Source organism: Calonectris borealis, chromosome 3 (assembly GCF_964195595.1).
Source record: "Calonectris borealis chromosome 3, bCalBor7.hap1.2, whole genome shotgun sequence".
NCBI lineage: Eukaryota > Metazoa > Chordata > Aves > Procellariiformes > Procellariidae > Calonectris > Calonectris borealis.
In genome coordinates this window covers 100,883,841-100,904,847 of record NC_134314.1, presented here as the reverse complement: position 1 = coordinate 100,904,847, position 21,007 = coordinate 100,883,841, and the positions used below count along the sequence as shown (strand labels likewise).

The 21,007-nt window shown below is 42.2% G+C and overlaps 1 protein-coding gene and 1 non-coding gene across 2 annotated transcripts in view; one reads left to right on the top strand and one right to left on the bottom strand.

Annotated features, from left to right (window-relative positions):
- HAAO (3-hydroxyanthranilate 3,4-dioxygenase) overlaps window positions 1–7,266 on the bottom strand; it is a 37,168-nt gene extending 29,902 nt beyond the window's left edge. Inside the window, exons 1-2 of the mRNA XM_075146935.1 lie at window positions 7,114–7,266; window positions 2,815–2,893 (exon numbers count right to left, since the gene is read on the bottom strand). Of these exons, the coding sequence (XP_075003036.1) occupies window positions 2,815–2,893; window positions 7,114–7,193 (159 nt within the window). The 5' untranslated portion in view covers window positions 7,194–7,266. The remainder of the gene's footprint in view (window positions 1–2,814; window positions 2,894–7,113) is intronic.
- Window positions 7,267–13,360: 6,094 nt separating this feature from the next.
- TRNAI-UAU (transfer RNA isoleucine (anticodon UAU)) lies at window positions 13,361–13,454 on the top strand. The gene is made up of 2 exons: window positions 13,361–13,398; window positions 13,419–13,454. It is a non-coding gene; the product is annotated as a tRNA-Ile (tRNA).
- The last annotated feature ends 7,553 nt before the right edge of the window (window positions 13,455–21,007 follow it).

Genomic DNA, 21,007 nt, shown 5'->3' with positions numbered 1-21,007 from the left:
CTGTCAACTGCAGGCTGACAAGCGCAAGTGCTGCCACAGGACACGCTATAAGCTGTGTGATAACAGGCATAAAATAATGAGTGAATATAAGCATCCTAAGTTTATCTTTCTTTTCTAAACCAACACTTCTTTGCTGTTAGAATAATACTAGTAGCGTAGCATCAGCTAAATTTGTGTAAAGGATTTGTGGGTTTTCACATTCATGGTTTGGCCTGTTAACAGTATGCCTATATAGTTTGTCTTTCAAATTATCACTCAGAACTATAAATGACCTTTTACCTGCCAAATAATGAGCTGAACACGGGTTTGAATGTTTTTTTAATCCCAAGTCTAATTTAGGAATATGCCCTTTTACTAAGATACTCTCTGCCTCACAATTCTTCTCTAATGAAAAACATGGATCTGAAGGCTTAATTAGATCACAAGAATGTGCAAATGTGTCTGATAAAAAGCTATGGTAAAATGCAACATACGGCTATATTGTACCTCCATAAAAGCGGACAAAATTGGCCCATACGTTAAACCGATATGTAACTGATAATGCTTCTGATGTGTATATTGCCAATTTTCCTATCTGATAGGAATTTTATGTTTCCATTTTTGGTTGCTGAGTAATTGTGGGAAATTTGCTATGTAAATGAGGATTTATTGATACCTAAAAAATCTTGTATCCCGTTGAATTAGTAATAATTTACTATACTGTTGCATACTGATAGAAATTATGCCTTTATAGCTATGGCTAACCTTTTATACTGTTGGAAAGTCATATAATGGATTTAGGCTTATTAAAGGTAGGCCAAATTCTTTTCCAACACAGGAGCACATTGCAAAATAAATTAAAAAAAGAGGTAAATTATATTAATCTGATTTTTATTTTAAGGGAAGGGGAGGAGCAAATAAATTTTTAAAAAATGAAACAGCACAGGAATGGGTCGGGGACCAAGGATAATCCGGTATGAACTGGGATATGCAGGGAGAGACAAGATCATAAAGAAAAGAAAAAAAAACACAATATATTTAATATGATAGTGCAGGCTGTTGTACCAGTTAAACTTCAGCTTGTTTTTGTGTGTTCCTCTCCTAGTGTAGAGCTCTAATGTATTCTTCAGAGCAAGAAAATAAATTAATTGTATAAAACTAAAAAGGTTAAGTTACAGAAAAAAATATTTGGAATCATTAACTTCCATATGTACCTTCACGTACTTTCATTTTATGCTTTGCCAAACCTTGATGTCGTTGACCTTGATAACAAAATTCACTCATTCTTCTTTCATCTAACATATAACACTTAACAATATGCCATAACAGCAGCGTACAGATTAGATATCCTTCTCAGTTCTTTCTGAGCAGTCATAGTACAGATGTGATTGCTCCTTTCCCAGGCTCATAATCATATTGACGAAACCGCATTTTGTTTTCCCCAGCTAAGTATCTCCGGAATTTCCTTGTAAATATGTGATGGATGCTAAATTCTGCTGGTTAGTAACAATCACTTCACACGCACTGCCCTGAGACCTGGCTTGCCTCCTTCCCAGCCCAAGCAACCTGCCGGCATGGTCCCGGCTGCTGCCAGAGCTCCCCCTGCGCAGCCGAAGGGAAGGGAGATAGTTGAGCGTGTTGGGTACCCCGGTACGTGACCGGAGGTGCCTGTGCCCACAGCCGCGGGCGGGCTGTGAGACCGTGGTGGCAATGCAAAGCAGGCAGGAGTCTGACAGTGATAAGGTAGCAACCGCTCTTTCAGAGCGGTACAGCTATAGTAACTATAGACACCTGCACGGCACAATTATAACAGAAAATTAATGAAGGCTGTTGTGAAACGGTTGGGTTGGTTTTGTGAGAAATGATTCAATGACAACTAAACACAATTTTTGTTTCTTTTTAAAAGGATTTATTGAACTTGACTCACTTCTGCCTTGAACTATGTAGATGCTTAGGCTTGGGTTTCCAAAGGTACGTAAAATTAGGTGGCCAAATTTTACTGGAATTATGTGAAATTAAATTACTCTGCTGGCAAGCAAGGCAAATTGTGTCCCATCCTGAAATCCTTACTGCCAGGCCTGTAGTGTCCCCTTTCCCTTAGGGTTCCTTCAGAGCCGGTTGTTGATACCTCTGACTCAGAGGAGTCCTCAGGCCAAGCAGACAATTCCATGAAAAAGGCAGTAAACGAAGTAGATGTAAATTGTTACAATTTTGATAAGTTTCTACTCTTTCTTCCTATATTCTGCATTTGGCACAATGGCTACTCCCAACTCGAGGCAGTGGGACAGCTTTCTTTTGATACACAAGATGTGCAGCGAAGGGGACTGATTTGAAAATTATTTACAGACTCTATTCTTTAACCTTCCGAACCTGAACGAAAGCTGAAAATGCTGGTATTTTTCACAAAGTCCAGAAAAATATAATTTCAAGCCAATCAAAACATTTAATTTTGATTTTTGAATTTCAAAGTTACTTTTGAAATATAGATCGATCTTCTGAAATATAATATCACTTTAAAAATATTGTTACCTTTCCAAAGTTTTGTTCCAAACTGTTGAAATGAGACATTTAGATGTGTCAGAACACTTTCTCTAGTTTCCTGTTGGAAATGAATTATAGCAAAACAGATCTGATCTCATGTGCTTGTTTCAAAGGAAATGCACAGATGGTGTACGGTTCCGGTGAATGATTCTGTTTAAGTCTTTGAATAGATCTAATAAATACAACATCACTGAGCCTGGCATTGCTAATCTGGAGCTGTAGCTTCACAAGTAGCTGCGTTTTAATCATTATAGATAAATTAAAACAGCAAAATATAAACAACCTATAGGTTACCTCTTCTCCTTCTTCAATATGATAATCCTTTCTTTCATTCGGCCCTCCAACAAACATCACATTCAATTGATGGCGATGCCTAGAAAAGAAAGTGACATTTTAAAGCTACCTCCACTCACAGCGTTCTTTATTTCGTGTAAGTTTTTTTAATTCTTTGAGGACAGTGAGTCAACAAAACAATACTGAGTGACAAGCAACATCCAGAATGAGAACTCAAAAGACCTTGGATGCACCTCTCCGCTCTGCCACTGTCCTGCTGGGTGACCAGCTACCTCCCTCCTAGTGTTTCAGTGCCTCCAGCTATGAAAAGACAATGACAACTACCAACTGTGGAAGGAGCTTTGAACTGTAAAGATTGCTACATAAGAGGCAGAAACGACAGGAAAATGTCTTTTCAACGTGAGCTGATTAGATCAGGATTCTGTAAAGGTAAAACACTTTTTAAGGTTAATACAGGTAAAATCATACTTTTTTCCCATTGGTAGAATTTACTAGAGTTACTGATGGTAGGAATTATCAGCTAATTTCTCTTCTATTTATACTGGTTTTGCTAAGGCGGAACAACGTTGTAATGGTTTTCCTTGATTCAGAAAAGGAGATTCAGGCCCTTTATCTTAACTCTGCCCCTTTTAAGAGCCCCAATGAGCACTTCTCTCAGTTGGCACAAAGAATAGATACCATCCCAATTATCTATCAGTCCACTTACACTAATAAAAAGATAAGGTAGCAGGTTTTCACTTGCTAAAAAAAACCCTGTAAAACAGGCCTGTTAGCTGTGATTCAAAATTTGTCCTTAAGCTCTTTTTGACATGTGAACTGGGGGGTGTTGACCTCTACTTTTCAGTGAGGAGATTCTGGGCAATACTTGGGCTAAGAGGAGATCCTAGTAACACAGAACCAGTAACACACTCCCCTGCAACACGGGGAAGAACGATGCGCCTCTGGGTCAGCACCTCCTAAGTCTTAATTGAGAGAAGCTATTCTGAACTGCTGAACATAATCATTTGATCTGCCACTATTACCATGTTTACTTTGAAAAGTATTTAAATGATAATGAACAACACAGTAGGGATTAATAAAGCAGCAATAACAAGTAACGGCGACAAATTCCTTGGTCAAATAAAAGTCTAAAGAATTAAATTAGATTACAATTCTTAAATTGACTATTTTCACACCATAGGAAGCTGTATACATTACAGCACTTGGCTTCATGCCCATATCCTAAAATAAGGAACCGAAATCAGAGCTGTTTGTACCATGCAGATTTAATTTTTGTTTTCAAGAACGCACTGTAATACTTCTGCATTAGTGAACCCTTCTACTAAAGAAGGGCAGGAAGACCAAAAGAGTAAGAACACAACTAATAATTAATGAAATAAATTTAAATCAACCCTGGGAAATAAAATAAGAGAAAGACAATCTATGGGTATCTTGTAGCCTACTTTTAAGATGAGTCATTTTTTTACAGAAACCTATACAGTTTCGATATTAGGTCTATAACTAAAAGTGAAAATATTGCTCTAAAAATCATTGTTGCTTAACTTTTTGTTTGGCAAATCTACCATTAATTTCTACTAAACCCTATGGATTTAGCTGGGTTTTACGTAATAAACAGGCAACCATGGGATAACCATTCCTATCATTAACAATTATATAATGACGCCATCAAAAAATTCCAGCTATCAAATACAAACAGGAACTCCAATAGGTTTGTTTGTCCACACTGCTAAATAAATTGTCTGATTAATACAGTTGCATTAAGTTAAGAAGAGAAATCATAAGGAAGGAAAGCAGTTTCAGTTAAGACTGCCAAAATGCAGAGAGTATCATAAAGTTTTCAAGGGGGGGTGAAAATTTCTTGATTGCACTATTTTTAGAATGAGGTGCTAATCAATGGCCTAATAAGTTTTACATACTCTTATACTTCTCTTCTTAATCATATAAAGAAAACAGTACCGGCAGGCAACCTTTTAAAATGTCTCAAAACCATGAAGAATCAGATAGTCCATGACAACAGTTAGGTCTCCTTAGGGTAAGTATCATATTCTGAACTCAAAGAAGAGCTTTAAAAGTGCCATGGCTACCTGGTAAAAATCAGCCACGTCAAGGGTTCTGATTTTGCACTAATTGCTCAGTGTTGAGGTTAAAAAGCATTTAAAATTGCAAGATAGTGTCATTAAAATACATCTAGTTAAATTGTATCTTTTTCTTGACTCTGGTAAAACTCTAAACAGATTGGTGGTGGTGATTCAGGAATTGAGGTTTTGTTTTGAAATCCCAAATAGGTATTTAAGAGTTTTGATCCTCTCAAGTGTATGGAACACAACTGAATAAAAGCTTGAAAGCCATAATAGATTTAGACACCGAAAGTCCTACTGATTTGCTGTAAGACCTAGATTTTAACCGTTAATCCTATCTTGAAACAAAGTTTTGACATGGTTGCCTTCCAGTGATGTAGAAGGCAGTGAGAAAATTGCCTTACACATCTCTACTCAGCACATAAAGGATCAAAACCTTTGGAAAAATATTGGAAATCTATTAGTCACTTCTTGGAAAATCACCTAAAACCTTTCTGGAAAATCCTCAAAACATTTAGATAGCACCAGGAGCAGGTGGTGAGAGACTCAGAATCCATATAGTAGATGGCTTTCTTCTCCTTCTTCACAGGCTGAAGCAATGTTGGAAAATGGATTTTTTTTTTTAATCTATGCAATTTTTATCACAAAAATTGTTCTTTGTTTCACTGTAGTTTCTTGCAATGTTTATGGGGAAGACTTGCCAACGCCGAGTATTTAGGGATCTATGTGACTGTCTGACCTCTGATAGGTGTCACATTCCAGACTTACTTCAGGATTACACAGAACTGCTGGTAGGGGGTGCAGAATAGTGCAATAGTGACAAAAAGCTTCATCTTACTGATAAAGAAAGCAAGCCACGAATATTCCACATACTGTAAAATACTAAAATTTTGCCACCATCACTGGTAAGCTTCAGAAATGACTATGCTTTACAAAATGCTTCCTAAATCCATTTTGAAAATGAAAAAAATGAAAACACTCATAAGGAGAAGACACTTCCCTCATTCTCTCCCACTGTGAAACTACTGTAGTGATTTAAGTTTCATAATTTCTCGGTTAAACATACAACTGTAGTTTCAACACAGTCCTCTCAGTAAGGATGTGTCCTTTATCTTGTTTTTGTCTTGCAATCATTACTTTGAAAAGTAGTCCTTGAATCTATGAATGGAAATTAATATCGCTGCTACAGTACTCTCCATTCAGCTTTTGATTAGAGGTAGCACTTCAGGGTAGGGCAAGAGGCACATTCTTTGGTGCTTTTTTAATGATTAAAGTTGCAAAACAAGATTTAAAAAAAAAAAATAAAAGCAAGAAAAATGCTTTTTATTTTCTTTATAAAACCTGGGTTTATATCACTCTTTACAGAGAATCCTTTCTTATGAAAGCCTTCTGTATATAGAGTTTTGGACAAAATATATTGTCCTCTACTTCACTGACCAAAGAAATCCTTGCTAATGTTGTGACTAGAAGGTGCCACACGTTGGAACATTTACGCTGGAATTTGCTCATGAGTTTTGACACTGAGAATATGCATGCTATACAACTGCATAATGCCCCCACTTTTTTCTTATGTTAGTCTCATTCAGAATATTGTTGGAGCTCTAAGGTGCCAGTCAGTGCTCTAAAACGCTGCCTCTTCAGCCTCCCACTGAACAAAGGGTCCTACCCTGCCTTGACAGCTGTGGAAATGCCCTGGAAACCTGCTCCTCCAGTGCCCCTGCCCTTCCTTTCTCCTTATTTTTCAGTGATATGTCCCACTGGTTTTGATTGCTCCTGCAGCTTTGGCTCTTCTGCAATGTCGGAATGACTCTCAGCAGCTCTAGCAGCTGTTTCAGGTTGTAATTTGGTAGCACTAATCTGTTAGCTAAATCTTATCATTTGTGGATGTGATGCCACCTCCTCTGATTTTTATGAGTTTATTGTCACAGGGCCTGACACAAATTCCCTTAACTCAGCCTAACCGCCTACAAGAGACTCTGAGTTGAGGCAAATATTTTGTATTCAAGTTGATCTTTACAGCTTCTTCAGAGTTACGGCGAAACAGATTTCAGTCACTTTCTGTTATTTGAAACAGCACTGACGGCAGTCTGAGAGGAACTACAGTTCCTTACTAATCTTCACCATGTATGCATTTTAGCAGCTTCCTCTTATAGCTAAGAATATATATATCTCTCTCCCTAAGAACTGAGTTTAAAAAAAAAAAAAATCTTAATTTACTTACATAAGCTTATTGCACACAGGTGGCAAAAAGGCAGCTTTGTTTTCTTCTATCCATTTTCTTACATTTACAAGAAGCTCCATGGTCCACCAGCTATGAAACTTTTGACAGGGTTGTTAGAGTTTGTAGAGGGCTCTTTCCATGAGCAAACTGCGTGTGGCTCCGTCCCCAGAGCTCAGGGATTGGCTGGTAGAAGAGGTGTCTTCAGGCTTGAGTGTCAAAGGGGATGGGTCCATCAGCCAAAGGTTACTTCATAAAGAGTACTAATGCTCTAGCAGCTTAGCTAATAATTGACTAGTGTTTTTAAAATGTATCTGTTCATCGGAGACTCATTCTGCCCACAGGAGGTCTCTTAATTCTCTTTACTGCATCAACTGGAGTGTGTATGTTGCCTCTCTACAGAAATTGGCTGGTTACATAGACAAACTGAGAGTTGGGAAAACGGGCAAGACTTGGGCATGCACACCCTTCAAGTCCAATATAGAAACAGGTTTCAAAGCTAACTGCAAGTTGAGAGCAGTTGCTCAAATTTTAGTTACACATAATATATATAAAAAGTTTTTTTATACATGCATAACTATATATAGGTGTTTCAGGCTTGATAATAGAGCCCCATTTCCTTTTCCCACCCCCCTCAACCTTGTTAGGCTGAATGTTTGGGGGCGTGTGTTTGAAAATATTGGGATCATCTTCTGCTAGATAACAAAACCAAATATGTCTCTTGCACTTCTAAGACCAAAAGCCATTATCCATAAATGCTCATTTTAATTTGATCCACTCTTTGCCAATGTTATAGCAGGGCTTGTTGGAGAGCTGAATGTTGTTCTGTGATGCCCTTTGGGAAAGTGCACCATATTGCCACCAAATTATCAGGAAAACAAGAAACTGAGAACTACCAGGCATTCCAGATCTGTATTAGTCTTTATTCCCTCACTAGTTTCTGTTCAACATTTACGTAGTTCCTACGGGATTGCTCACTCTGTTCCCTGCCACCTCCATTTTTTAATAAGAAAATGTATAAACATTTATTTTCAGACTTGAAATACATTAAATGGGTGGTAAACAAAAAACCCTAAGACATTGCGAAATTTTAGCATTTTTCAGTTGCTTTTGACGTAGCTTAGTTTTCTGATTATATCTACGCTGTGCTTAGTGGGTGAATGTGTATGGGTATAAGGTTATAATATGATTTACCTAAAAGTGAGTGGTACATCCTCGTGGCTTGCACATATAAGCAGTGTAGGTGCTGGACTGAAGAGTCAGTATGCTGGGATAGCACAAATTTGGGAGTTCTTTAGCTTATACCATTATAATTTTGCAATGGAAAAAAAGCCATGGAGCGTGAGTTTGAACTACTATCGTGCTCTTATTCCAGTATGTGTGAGGATGACTCTGTTTTACCTTCATCTCTATCACTTCTTTGCAGTTTAGTTTAAACTAATCACATAATTGATCAAGAAAAAATCCATTTATTTTGGGATAAAAAGATCCACATGCAGATTACAGTTTTACTATAATTAGTACAATCACAATGGGATGGGCAATAATTTCCTCTGAAATAAGCCCAAAGTAATTATTATTTCACTGAAATAATGTAAGAGGTTTTTTTATAATTTTTTAGCACACGAAATTTCTACCATTAGAACGGCTGTGGTGAGACACCAGTGCATAGCAAAGTCATCAGGTTTTGGACCTACAGACAGGAACATTTCAGTGCTTTTTGTACTGTAGGCTGCTGGCACAGTATTTAGCTGCAAAGGAAAGAGATCTTCTACTTAAAATGCACTTTCACCTAGGGGATTGTGACCCAGCCTGGTGGGACCAGGAGAACTGAAGACACTCTATTTTAATGACCATGGTTTTGTAAAGCTCTACGTCATCATTACTAACATGTATTGCAGAGGAGGACTCCATTCGTCGGGCATGAAAACCAAGAGATTGTACAAAGCCACAGTAGGAGAAAACACAGATCCTGGAATTGGTAGCGCCAAACCTTGTTCACCACAATACTGATGTGCCAGTTTTAACTGCAGGGCTATTGTCCGCAACCCCTACTCCAACCCCTAGTCTCCACTTATTTCCACTAGGCAGAATACAAGGTACTATCACCTGCAGAGGAAACTATCTCTGTCGCAGGCTGATAAATCCATTTTGTGGCTAGAGTGAGGTATGAAAACCCAACAGCTAGACCTACCCAGGGAGGAAACAAATGAAGTTCACTTATAAAATTCACCATTAGTATGAAGCTGAGGTTATTACCACAGGGTAGCATTTTCTGCAACCTTCTGACATCAAGGGGTTTTGAAAAAAGCAGTTAATGGCCTCTCCACGCGTAGAACAGGTATAAGGGAACATTGTTTGTTTGGTTTGGTTTTTTTTGAGGCGGGCTAAGAAATGGTCTGCATGGCCTGGAAGTAGTGGGCCATGAAATCCTATTTCTGCGAAGTGTATTGGAGAGGCAAAGAAAAGAGCCAGCGTTGCAGTCTCTGTGAGACTCAAGTAAACGCGTATGCCTCGTGACCTGGCTGGGGCCTGGATTTTTCTTGCTGGTCTACTTCGCAATGACTCTTCACGTCCACCAAAGCCTGTTCCAGCAGCTGGGTTTCTGCTGTCACTTTCGGCTCAGATCCTTCCCTTTATGCAAAGGCAAGGACTCGATTTGTCAGCTTTTGCTGCCAGAGAAGCGCAAGACTACTGAAGCATAAAACTGCTACACAGAAATAATCCATCTTTTGCATTGAAGGTGCAGGAAAAAAGTGGTAGTGGAAAAAACTGAGTTTAGGACAGCACCTACTCTATTTTTCTACTTTCCTCAATCACCAGACCTATTAGAGACTCAAATTTACTAGCTGGTGTCCAGCAAGCAGTGTGTGTCAACAAAAAGCCCATAAGCTAAATATTGTGTTTCTAGTTAGAAGAGGTATTCAGGTTTGTTGGCCAAGATTTTTATCTGTATTAAAGTGATATTTGGTCATTTTTCCATTACTTCCTATATTAATTTTTTTTCACCTAAATGACTGATGATAAAGACCTAGAATGGCTTAGAGCCCCTGGGAAGGGGAGAGGGAGACTATAAAGCCAGCAAGCATGGATGCTGCCTGCTCCGCTCTGCCCATTCTACTCTTGAAAGCAAACAGCATTGTGAAAATTGGCTCTTAAGCCTTGTTTTTTCACACTTAGTGCTAAGAAGTATTCTGAAAAATCTTCACCAGGGGAGGTTTGCATTCACCAGCAATTTGAGGACAAAATCCTTTTAGTATCATTTCAACTTTGCCTTTCTGTCCCTGTGCAATAGAGAGACCGATTTATCTATGTTGGTGTTAAAATAATGGAGCTACACTGAAGTGATAATCTGGAGATTCTGCAAGCAGCAGGAAGCAAGTAACTTTCTGCAGCATTAGGAGAGCTTTAATGTCTGCTTTTTTTCTTTTTCTTTTTCTTTTTTAATATTGTGAAGAAATGGAAAAAGACGACATAGATATGACTAAATAATCCATTTCACCCGGTTGAACACGCTTCCTATTTTTGATCAATTCTGTGCTTTTGCTGTTTGTTCTTTGAGAACAAATACAAATGAAGTACTTTTTTTTAAAAAATGAAAAATTATTTATATTAAAAAACCCTATATAGTTGCTGAAAACAAAAATTCAGATCCGTTACAAACGTACTACTTGAACCCACGTACAGTTATGTTCCCACAAACTAATTCACGTGGCCAAATTTCACTGCTGTATTCATAAACATACTATCAAGGGCCTTAGTCTCTATGGGGACAAACATAAGAAGCAAGTGAATCATATAACACAACAGAAGAGTTAAAGATCCCACAAAAACTACTAGAATCTTCACCGTTATCACTGTTACTTTTATGGGAAGCCTGATTAAAATACAAGCAGCAGTGACTATCATCTATATAAACACCAAAATTAGAGTCACTGAGTCCTCCCTCTTGCATGAGTATAAGGTTAAATCTGCAATAAAGAGCTTGTCTGTACGTTCACAGCTTCAGCTTTGATTCTTCCCGACATTCTTGTATTTGCCAAAAAAGCACTTGTTTGGATGAAATTATGTTCACAGCAATCTTTGCGTCGTATAGAATATTTTATTTTCTAGTGTAATGATGCACTGCTAAGGGTAATGAAGGCAGCTGCCGTTTTCTGGTATGCCAACTAAACCTATGTGATGATGGAAAATTTCTCTAAAGAACAAACTGTCAGTTTTCTTTTTCTCCATGCCAGCCACCTTCATCAATGGTCAGATACAGCAACTGCATGTTACTACACCATGTCAATGGTGTATACCACTGAAACATATTCTAAGTAATGCCTACAGTAATAGTACCAACAGCAGAACAACTTTCTTTACCAGTGAGAAGCACCTCGTCTCCATTCAAAACAGTCTCAGAAGGTTTCAGCTCATTCATGGATCAGAGGTGGGGGGAGGAGGTAATGAAGTCACACATAACTGCCACTCAATCTGCCAAAAGTACTTGGGAGATCAGTGCTATTTACTTAAAACTGGCCGAATGCCTGTCACCTGCTGCTGGGCCACCAACAGTTCATTTTGAGAGGCCATGGAAATCCAAGTGCTCTGGAGCACTCCCTACAACCATCTACTCCGTAATGACTTGCCCAGAGTTTGTTGCTTTGTACACAGCAAAGCAGCTGTAGAAAGGAAAATGCTTTCTAGTACTTACGTCATTTACCCAACAGAGATGTCTAGGAAAGTGAATATGGTGACAATGCCTAGCCATGGGTGGAAAAAAAGAAAGAGTATGCCTCTGTCTCAACTGTGTAACAGTGCTGGAGCATTGCTTGGGTTTAAGTATCTGCTGATGCCAATTATGTTTGCCACCTTCCTGCCACATAAGGATAAGACAGATCTGACTGCAGAATAAATCCATGTTAGCAGTATATTTAACAATAAACATGTGCATAAAGCTGTGTGTTTTCTTCTAGTAACTGTTTCTAAGCATGTAGTACATTATATAGACTATGTTCTTTCTATGTATAAGTAATGTCAGCCTTTTAGGTCTATTCAGCATTTTCATATCTGAGCACCTGATTCCATCCTTGAATTTTAGGAAACAGCAAGACAAAACCTTCAGGTATTGAAAAAGCAGTTTAGACCCTGTATATGTGATGTCTTTATATTACGGGTGTTCTGTACTTCGTAAAGTACTTGTACTACAGCAAAGTAAGATGAACTCAGTGCAGAGGTAAAGCAAGCTCTCAATGAATTATCCATACAGGATAAACCCCAATATTTTTGGTTATTTCTATCAAGCATCATTCAAAAATAATTTTGTACGATTCCTTTTAACCTGTACTACTTGTTTCGAAAGTGCCAGGGCATCCCTCGTGTTGCACTCAACAGCGGTGGAGTAGCAAGCGGACTGCAAATCCCAGGGCTGTGCAGACAGCGATACTACAGGGATAATAATTTAATGTACTGGCAGTACTTAGTTGCTTTTCTCTCTGGCTTGGACCTGAGCAGGACCGACGGGTACCTTGTTTCCCCACCGATGTGAATTAGCGTGGGGATGAACTTCGCTGGCCTGGAGGCTAATGCCTTTTACCAAAGGCCGTCCGGAGGTTTGGTCGCGCACGACCCGAGGCCGGGGCCGAGCCCCGCCTGTCTCCTCTCCAGGTACGGAACTGCGGGGGCCGCTTCAGCCGGCAGCAACGCCTGGGGGGGCGGGGGGGCGAGGGGGGGGCAGGCCGCTCCCACTGTCCGCCCGCCACCTGCAACCGCACTCACGGCGCCGCCGCCGCCGCCGCCGCCGCCGGAGGTCGCCGGCGCCTCCGCAGGGGGCGGCGCGGCGCCGAGCCGGCCGCGGGCCGCGCTCCCTGCCCCGCCCCGCCCCGCGCGGCAGGCCCCGCCCGCGCGGCGGAGGGGGCCGGGCTTTCCCCGCCGCCGCGGCCCGCCGCGCCGCCCGCCATCCCTGCGGCCGCCCGCCCGGCGCGGAGGCAGGGGGTGGGAGGGCTTTGTCCCGGGCACCGCAGCCGCTCTCCTTCCTCCCGTGCTTGCGGGCGCCGCCCTCCCCGAGGGCCGCAGCGTCCACCAGCTCCCTTCTCCCCTCCCCGCGCCGTTGTTAACCGCCGCTAACGACGAGAGCGCGGCCCCGGTAGAGAACCGGGGCGGCCCAGGGCCGCTGCCCAGTGCGGGGCGCAGGCGGCTGTCCCTCGCCCTTCCCCCGCCGGGGCCGGGCGAGCCCTTGATAAACCGTTCGGGAGGAGTTGGTGTCAGGGCTCCAGTGGCGCAATCGGTTAGCGCGCGGTACTTATACAGCAGTACAAAGCCGAGCAATGCCGAGGTTGTGAGTTCGAGCCTCACCTGGAGCACACAGCTTTTTGGGAGGAAAAATGGGCTTTTTTGGGACTTGGCCGCGCGCCGGAGGAAGAAAGAAAAAAGTTAACGGAAAAATTATGCAGCTGTGGCAGCAGCGTGGGACCGCACGCGTGCACCCTGCCGCACCCACAGGCCTCCGCCGGCGGGGCCATGCTGCTGTGGGTTTGTGGTGTGCCAGAGAGGGGGCACGCCTGGCCGTGAAAAGTGGCCGGTGGCAGTTACAGACATACGCAAAGGGACTGCTTGCGTGGGGGGTTTTATTGTCAAAGTTTGCATGTATATGTTTGGTTATAGGGACGTGTGCTCACGTATGAACGTCAGTTTGGTGTGTTCAGAGCAGCTTGTCAATATGGAATAACGAGGAACACTTTCCTGGTAAGAGCTGCTTGTGTGAACTTACAAGAAATAAAGGTTATTTTATACTGTGTTGTTTAATACAGAGTGCAAGTAAATATTGACTGGTGCGGTCACTACAACTGAAGGGTAACAAAATCTCCCTTACTTTGCCTCCTTGGGCAGTGACAGTCTTTATAACTGCTCATTACCTTGGTAATGCTTTACAAATGTGTGGGCTGTAGCAGGAAGGAAAATAATTCCGATAATTTCAGATTTCTTTTCACAACTTGAGAGGCGGCAGGGCCATGGGAAAAGGGCAGCTTCCTGAAAAAGAAAGTTGGGGGATACTGCCTGAATGTTTAGGCCCAGGTCTGGTGAACCCACCTCTACGTTAACATCTAGTCAGCTACTTTCACGGTCCAATTTATATCAACAAGCTCAGTGAAACCCTCAAGATCATGCAGCCAGAGGCGCCTTTATTGCCCAAACCAGCCCATTAATGTTTGTACTGCAGGCGTTAACTCCCTGAAGTGCTGCTTTAAGGTTTTTAATTACCACTTCCCTATTCCGGTTACGGCTTTGTCCCCTCTGAATTTTGCATTAACTTCGCCATTGATTTCAGTGACAGCACGGTCATGCCTAAAGCGTGCGCCATATTAGTATAAGGAAGTCTAAGTCAAGAAGAAGGCTCTGCAGTATATCGAAGGGTAAACAAAATTCATCCTTTACTTGCAGTGAGTTTCGCGTTTTCTCCTTCATGCAGGAGTGCCACGTCACAGTGCAGGGGAGTACTGACAGTACAGAGGAGTATTTGCAGAGGTACTGGAAATACTAAAAAATGAAAATGCTGCTTTTGTGTAACTGGAAGAAAAAAACTAGCAGAGGGAGCTGCTCCATTCCCTGGACAGAGACCACTTTTTTCAGAAATTGAGTGGGGACGGTGCTGCTCCCTCTTCCCTCTCCCCCTTCCCTGCGCCCCTGCGTGCCTCCGGGCACAGGCGGTGGCTCCTGAGCTCCCTCACCAAGGAGGACCCGCTGGTTTGCATTTGGGGTCTTGTTTGGGTGTGCTGGAGGGGTGATTGTGCAATTTTTGCCAAACACGAGGTGCACGAAGCAGAGGCTGTTCGTTGCCTTCACAGCTTTTTAGTGACTTGCCTCTGCAGTGCCAGAGAGCAGCTGGGACAAGCAGTGAGAGCTGCACGGTGAGGTGGCCTTCTCCACAAGACCTCTCCATCTACCTTGGCTTTTACTCTTGCTCCAAGATGATTTTTGGCTTGTCTCCGGGGAAAAAAAAAAAAAGAAAAAAAAACCAAAATCACCTCACCAATGTGAGGCAACACTTGTTTGCATTCCTGCAGCGGAGGCCTTACCTCCTGATTGACTCCTATGCCTGACACCTGAGGGAAACATGTTCTGAGTTGGGGATTTCACACTGAAAATCGTGCTAAGTCAGGACAATTTATGGGGATTTACTAGAAATACCTGTACAACGAAATAATGTTATTTATCTAAGGGGTATTTACAAAATAAAGTGAACCGCTGCCAAAGCATGAGGGCTCCCTGACGGAAGCAGGGCTGTGAGATAAGGTGGAATAAACCCCCGCGGAGCGGTGCAGCTCACGGTGGCTGTGGGCACCTGGGCAGGGGCGGTGCTGGGGCCTCCTCCTGCCCCGGCCCCGTGGAGGTGCTGCTGCGGGGCTGGTGCTGGGGAGGCCTCGCAGAGCCTGAGGAGGAAGGGCGCCATGTTGGAGCTGAGGTTAGTGAGTCTGGGTTTTATTTACTGCCCCAGGGGCTGCTGCGGGGAGGAGGTGGGTCTGGGTGACCCTGGGGGGAGCAGCCATGCCCTGGGGAGGGGATGAGGTTTGGGCCTTGGAGTGGTTTCTTGAGGGTGTGTGAGGAGCCTGTCCTCACGCGGTGCTGAGCTGGGGCAGCCATGGTGCTGCTGTCGTAGCCTCGCCAGCTCTGATGGGGTGAAGTGTGGAGTGCCCTGGGCTGTCGCTTGAATTTACAACTTTTTTCCTGAAAATTAGGTGTCTTACAGGTATATGAGAAGAAGGTATATGCTTTTGTTTACACTAAGGTGTTTTGTTGTTGGGCTTTTTGGTCCTGAGTTGTTGGTTAATGCTTTAATGCTAGTTGGCAGTGGCTTTTATATCTCTATAAACGTGTATATTTATATATGTATGTATATCAATATATGTATGTGTAGAGATACCTTTACACCATTATGGGAGAGCTCCCAATGTCTGTGTGTGAGTGCTATCTTATTTTCTACATCTTTAATGTATGCAGATGATGCATTTGGAAAACACCTGTGTGTGAGTGATGCAAAGTGCCAGCTGTACGGATGTGATCTAGAGAGAGGCAATCCCTCCTTCCCCCTCGCGCCTCTTCCCAAATAATAACATGGTTCACCTGTGCCTCGTTTTCTTTTTGAAAATCAACTGCCAGACCTCGTTCTTGCCCCTCTGAGGCACTGCCTGGCATTCGTCGCTGTCCTCACAGGCAGTGGCTGGGGAGCCCTGGCCTCAGCCTGGGGGCTGCTGTCAGCTGGCGAGGGGCTTGGACAGGCCATAGGTGCTCCTGGAAGTGCCCTTGGGAGGAAAGGTTTCCCTATGGTGAGTCTTCCACGCTGCCTGGTTTATCTGGCGGCCTGCCTCTTCTAGCCTATGCCATGTTCTTTATTTCTCTATTAATTGTGTGGATGGCATGCCTGCAGGCCTGTATCTCCCTAGCTCCTCTGAAATCCTTCCAGGGTCCCTTTCAAAAAGGTCCCTCTTCATAAAATTTGTGTTGCTCTTCATTTAACATTGAGTATGGACTAAGTGTACTCTACAGGCTTATTCTGGTGGCTCTCATTGACTGTGGAAAGAAAGAGGGCTCGGTTACAGGTGAAGATAAAGTTTATGTGCCTGTTGCTTATTGCTGGAGGGAGAATTTACAAAGATCTAGCTATTGCCTGATTCTGGAGAATTATTAGTAATCAGGTTAGGGAGCAGGCTTTGTGTTTATCCCTATATAATCTTGCTCAAACAGGGAGTCCCACTGGAATGGGAGATGCAGGATCTAGGAGAAGGAAGACAGGCTCACGCAGGACAGCCCTTCCTGATGCTTATTTCCGAAAGTGGCAACTTTTGTTTGTTAGTACAGTTTTGGTGTTTGTGAGGCTCTGAAGTGTTTACTTAACTTAAGTATCTTTGAATGTATCAGCCAGGAACTTTCCATGATGTTAGAGCTTGCATATCCAAACATATCTATAAAAGCCTATGATAAAGACTTGGCCCACCTAATTGTTTTGAAACCGAAGTAATAAATATTTTTAGTCTTAACTTTACAAATAGTAAATAGCCAATGAGCGTCTGCTCTTCATAACTTTTCCAATAGATGGCACTGTGGTCCCACGAAGTGAAAAAGAAAAACTAAAGCAAAGCATTCCCAGACATCCTAAAAATAGAAAGCACTTGCCAAATGCTCCGTTGTGCACAGCAGAGAACAATAGGCAAAAATTCCAAGGGTTGCTTAGAAAACAAAGTCCACTGGGGGTATAGATGCGTTTGGTTTATGTTTTGGGTTTCCCCCTCTCCCACCGCTTTGTATGTAACGTCTTGAGGACCTTTCTGAAATTAAAATCTATTGATTAGTTGTGTTTGGAGTAACAGAGGTGTTTGGGATGTATCATGTTTTTTGAGGTCTGTATGAATTCAGTACTATGTCAATGTGCCAGCATAGTAGGCTTAGATTCTCTTGAACAAATTTTTTAAAGAATAGCTGGTGTTAGAGGCTTTCATGCAGTGCTGCCTAAAGTCAAGGTGGCTGCTTCACACTGACGGTGCCCATGCTATGGAGGTATTAGGCTTGGAAGCAGCAGCTGGGAGGAGAGGAAAAAAATGTAGGTGCTTGCAAACTGTGGGGAAGAACTCCTTTAAACCAAATAGAAATATGCTGCTTTTGTGAGGGGAAAGATAATGTAAGGGGGTGGGGGGGAAGTTAGATGGTCACATGGAAGCTTCCTTGGTGAAGAGAAGGGCTGAAAGATTAAGGGGATAGTTGGGCTCATACAGGCTGACAGAAGGAGGAGAAGTGAGAAGAACTTGTAAGATCAGTAAAATAGCAAGCTCAGAAAGAGAAAGAATTGGTGCGTTGCTCTCTGAAACCAGGAAAGTGAATGCTACAAGGAGAGAACAAGAACAAACGAGAAAGGAGGGGAAGACAAAGAAAGAAAAGGAGGAGGGAACAGAGGGAGCAGGTAGAAGAACATATGCAAGGAAGCTTTTTAAAAAAAAAAATATTGGGTTATCTGGCTATAGCTATATGAATGTGCTTGCCTAGGGCAGTGAAAAACAAATGAGTAAGTGTTAGCTGGTCAAGACAACCTAAGATTTGCTGTAGAAAGCAAATTGGCCTGTACATTTTGCTTGAGCAAAGAGTGATCTCAAGAGGCAGGTTTTTCTTCTCTGTGTGTTTTGAGTGGGTTACTTTAGTGTGGCAATATAAGAGACCCCTTGGTCTCTCTAGGGATTGAAGCTGGTGTTGGGAGGGCTAGAGAGCTCAGCTTTCTGGTTTGGAAAAGGAAGGAAATGGACAATCAGTACTGGATTTTGTGCCCATTTAATCTTCTTGCTTATGCTGAGTTTGCTGTGTTAGGCTCTGCTTTTAAGGTGGAAAAAGATTCTTGGTTTCTTCAAATAGTTTTGGTGCAGCCTAAATATTTGAAACCTTGGAAAAGTCTCAAAATACAGCAAAACAAACTAAACCAGACCCAGAGAAAGAACAAGCTGGGGAAGTGGCTGAAATGGCAGGGGATAGTCAGAGAGTCTGTAATTAAAAATTTTGGAGGAGGGATGCTCACTTGAAGGAGGTAGTTGAGCCTGCACTGCCTGCTTTAGTTGAGAGATCTTTATATAGCAGATTTATGGTAGTGCTAAGAAATATTTCTAGAAATTTTACTATGAAGTTATACATATGAAGACTGGGGGGGAGGATAAAGCAACATTTTTAAAACATTTGTCTTCTGAAAGGACTGTATAAAATTCTTAAGAGGCAATTGTGCTGCAGGTCATGTGGCTATATGGTGTAACTTAGAGACTTAGATGGTTTTCTGGTTTTGTGAAGAGAGGCTGTCAAATTAATCATAAACATGAACATCCAAAATTATTTGCAAGGTCTCAGAGTCAGTTGACTTCACTGCTTGCATTTATTTTCCATGTATCCTACCCATTGAAATGGGGATGAGAGTTGGTTAACTATACATCTTAATTTTAAGCACTATTTACGTGCTATTTAAATGAAGAGTTTAAAGAAGGATATCTCTATCTTTAAGAAAAGTCACATCAGACTTGTGCCAGCATGTATGAAGGCCATTTAATATTAAAAAGCTGTTAATAATGCAAATTTATGTAGCTTTGTCAATGAGCTGCATCCTGGAAAATGACTCTGTCACTTTTGCAAAAACTCATACACTGTTGCAGCAAGCTGAAAATGTCTTAGAAGTGAAAATACGCCCGCCTCTCTCAGGGTTTAGGGGAGTTTTGTAGGAAACGGATGCTGGATTTGAGGGTGCTTTCAGCCAAGGTGAGTGAGGGGTGTCTGTATTAAGTGCCCGGATGCAGGGTTAGGAAGTTACTCCTTTGCATCCTCTGGACCGCTCTGCCTCTCTCTCCACTGACCTTGCTTCTGCCCCACCTTCCCCCTCATGTAGGGGCTCCAACAGATGGAGCGTTGCCTTGAAGCTGGCACCGTTATAGGGAAGGCAGGAAGCACCCATTCGGATGCTTCCCTCCCCACCCGCACTTCCCTGTACTCCCAACTGCCTCCTGAGGGGCTCAACTTGTCTCCCACCTTGGTCAAGTGCTCTAAGGGTTTCACACTGCAATGTGAGGTCCACGCCAGTCGCCTTGTCTCAGTGCAGCTGCAGACGTGTTCCTGTAAATGCCTGTGAAGTGGCAGGAGGTGCTGCGCTTCCCGGGGTGGCTCAGGAGGGGCTGCGTGGACACGGATGGCTGTAGGATGGTCGCGGCTTGGGCCAACTCAGTGGCCAAGTCCTTTGTTGGATCTAGCCCTAACACCTCAGGAGTACTTGTTCCTTCTTGAGACTTGCAAAGTCAGTTAAGCTTGGTGGCTGTGTCCCATTGAAATCAATGCCAGTAAAAAATGCCTACATTCAGATCTATTGAGATTTATAGGTGCTTGCATATGTATTTAAGACCCTAATAGCTTTGAAAATTTGACTGCTAATACTGAACTGTTTACAAGGCCTATAGTAGCCTACATCTGTTTAAAATACTGCTGTGACTGATGGGTGTATCTGATTGTGTCTGTCATTCAGCTATTCTGCACCTGCAGTGTAACCTAGCCAAAAAAAATACTTGCAGCTATTTATTATGATAAAGGAAATGTTTGGTGTGCCTGTATCGTTATTTCTTAAGTTCTTAACATATAGTATCTTTGAAAATCCAATTTTTTCTAGAGTTGGAGACTTGTGTTTCATTGGGGGTACCAGGAGTGCTATGGTGTGTCTTTGTGTCTGAAGGCAAATTTGTTAATAGAGAATTAGGGTATTTCGCCCGTTGTCTTTAGGTTCCTAATAACCGTAGCCCGTTGACAGGATTCTTACAACACTTGGACAAATTTTCAGAGCTGTTTAGGGATGCCTGCCTGATGTTGATGTTTGTCTGCCTGCTTCTAAGCATCTGGATGTTGTAAAGAATATCTAGCAAACAGACCTCTTATTGCAAATGTAATGTATTTGAAGTATTCTTGCAGGAGTAGCCTCTGTCATCTAAATACCTCTGAAAGTAAAAGCCAAACTGTCAAGGAATCAAGATTGAGGTGACTGTTTTTGAAATGTAGCATTAATGTATAATACAAATGGGTGCATTTTCACTGATGTCAGTGAATTTGCTTCATGTTCCATAAGAGAATAAAAGATTGGCCCAAAGTAATGGGAAGCTTATGTCTGGCTGCAAGGAAACCAGGAAATTCATGGGGCTTTAAAGTATGATCCACTGCAATATTCAGTATATGTGATTTTTGGCATGATTTAGCAGTAAATACTAGTTGAAAACAGAAGCACAAATTATAGGGTAAATAATTCAGGCCAAAGAGAGGCCTCCTGCTTATGCATACATAGTAAAGGAAATGGAAGTAGAACCACAAAATACAATTGCTGGGAAGAACAGCAGCAGTTTGGAACATTCACGGCTAAAACTGT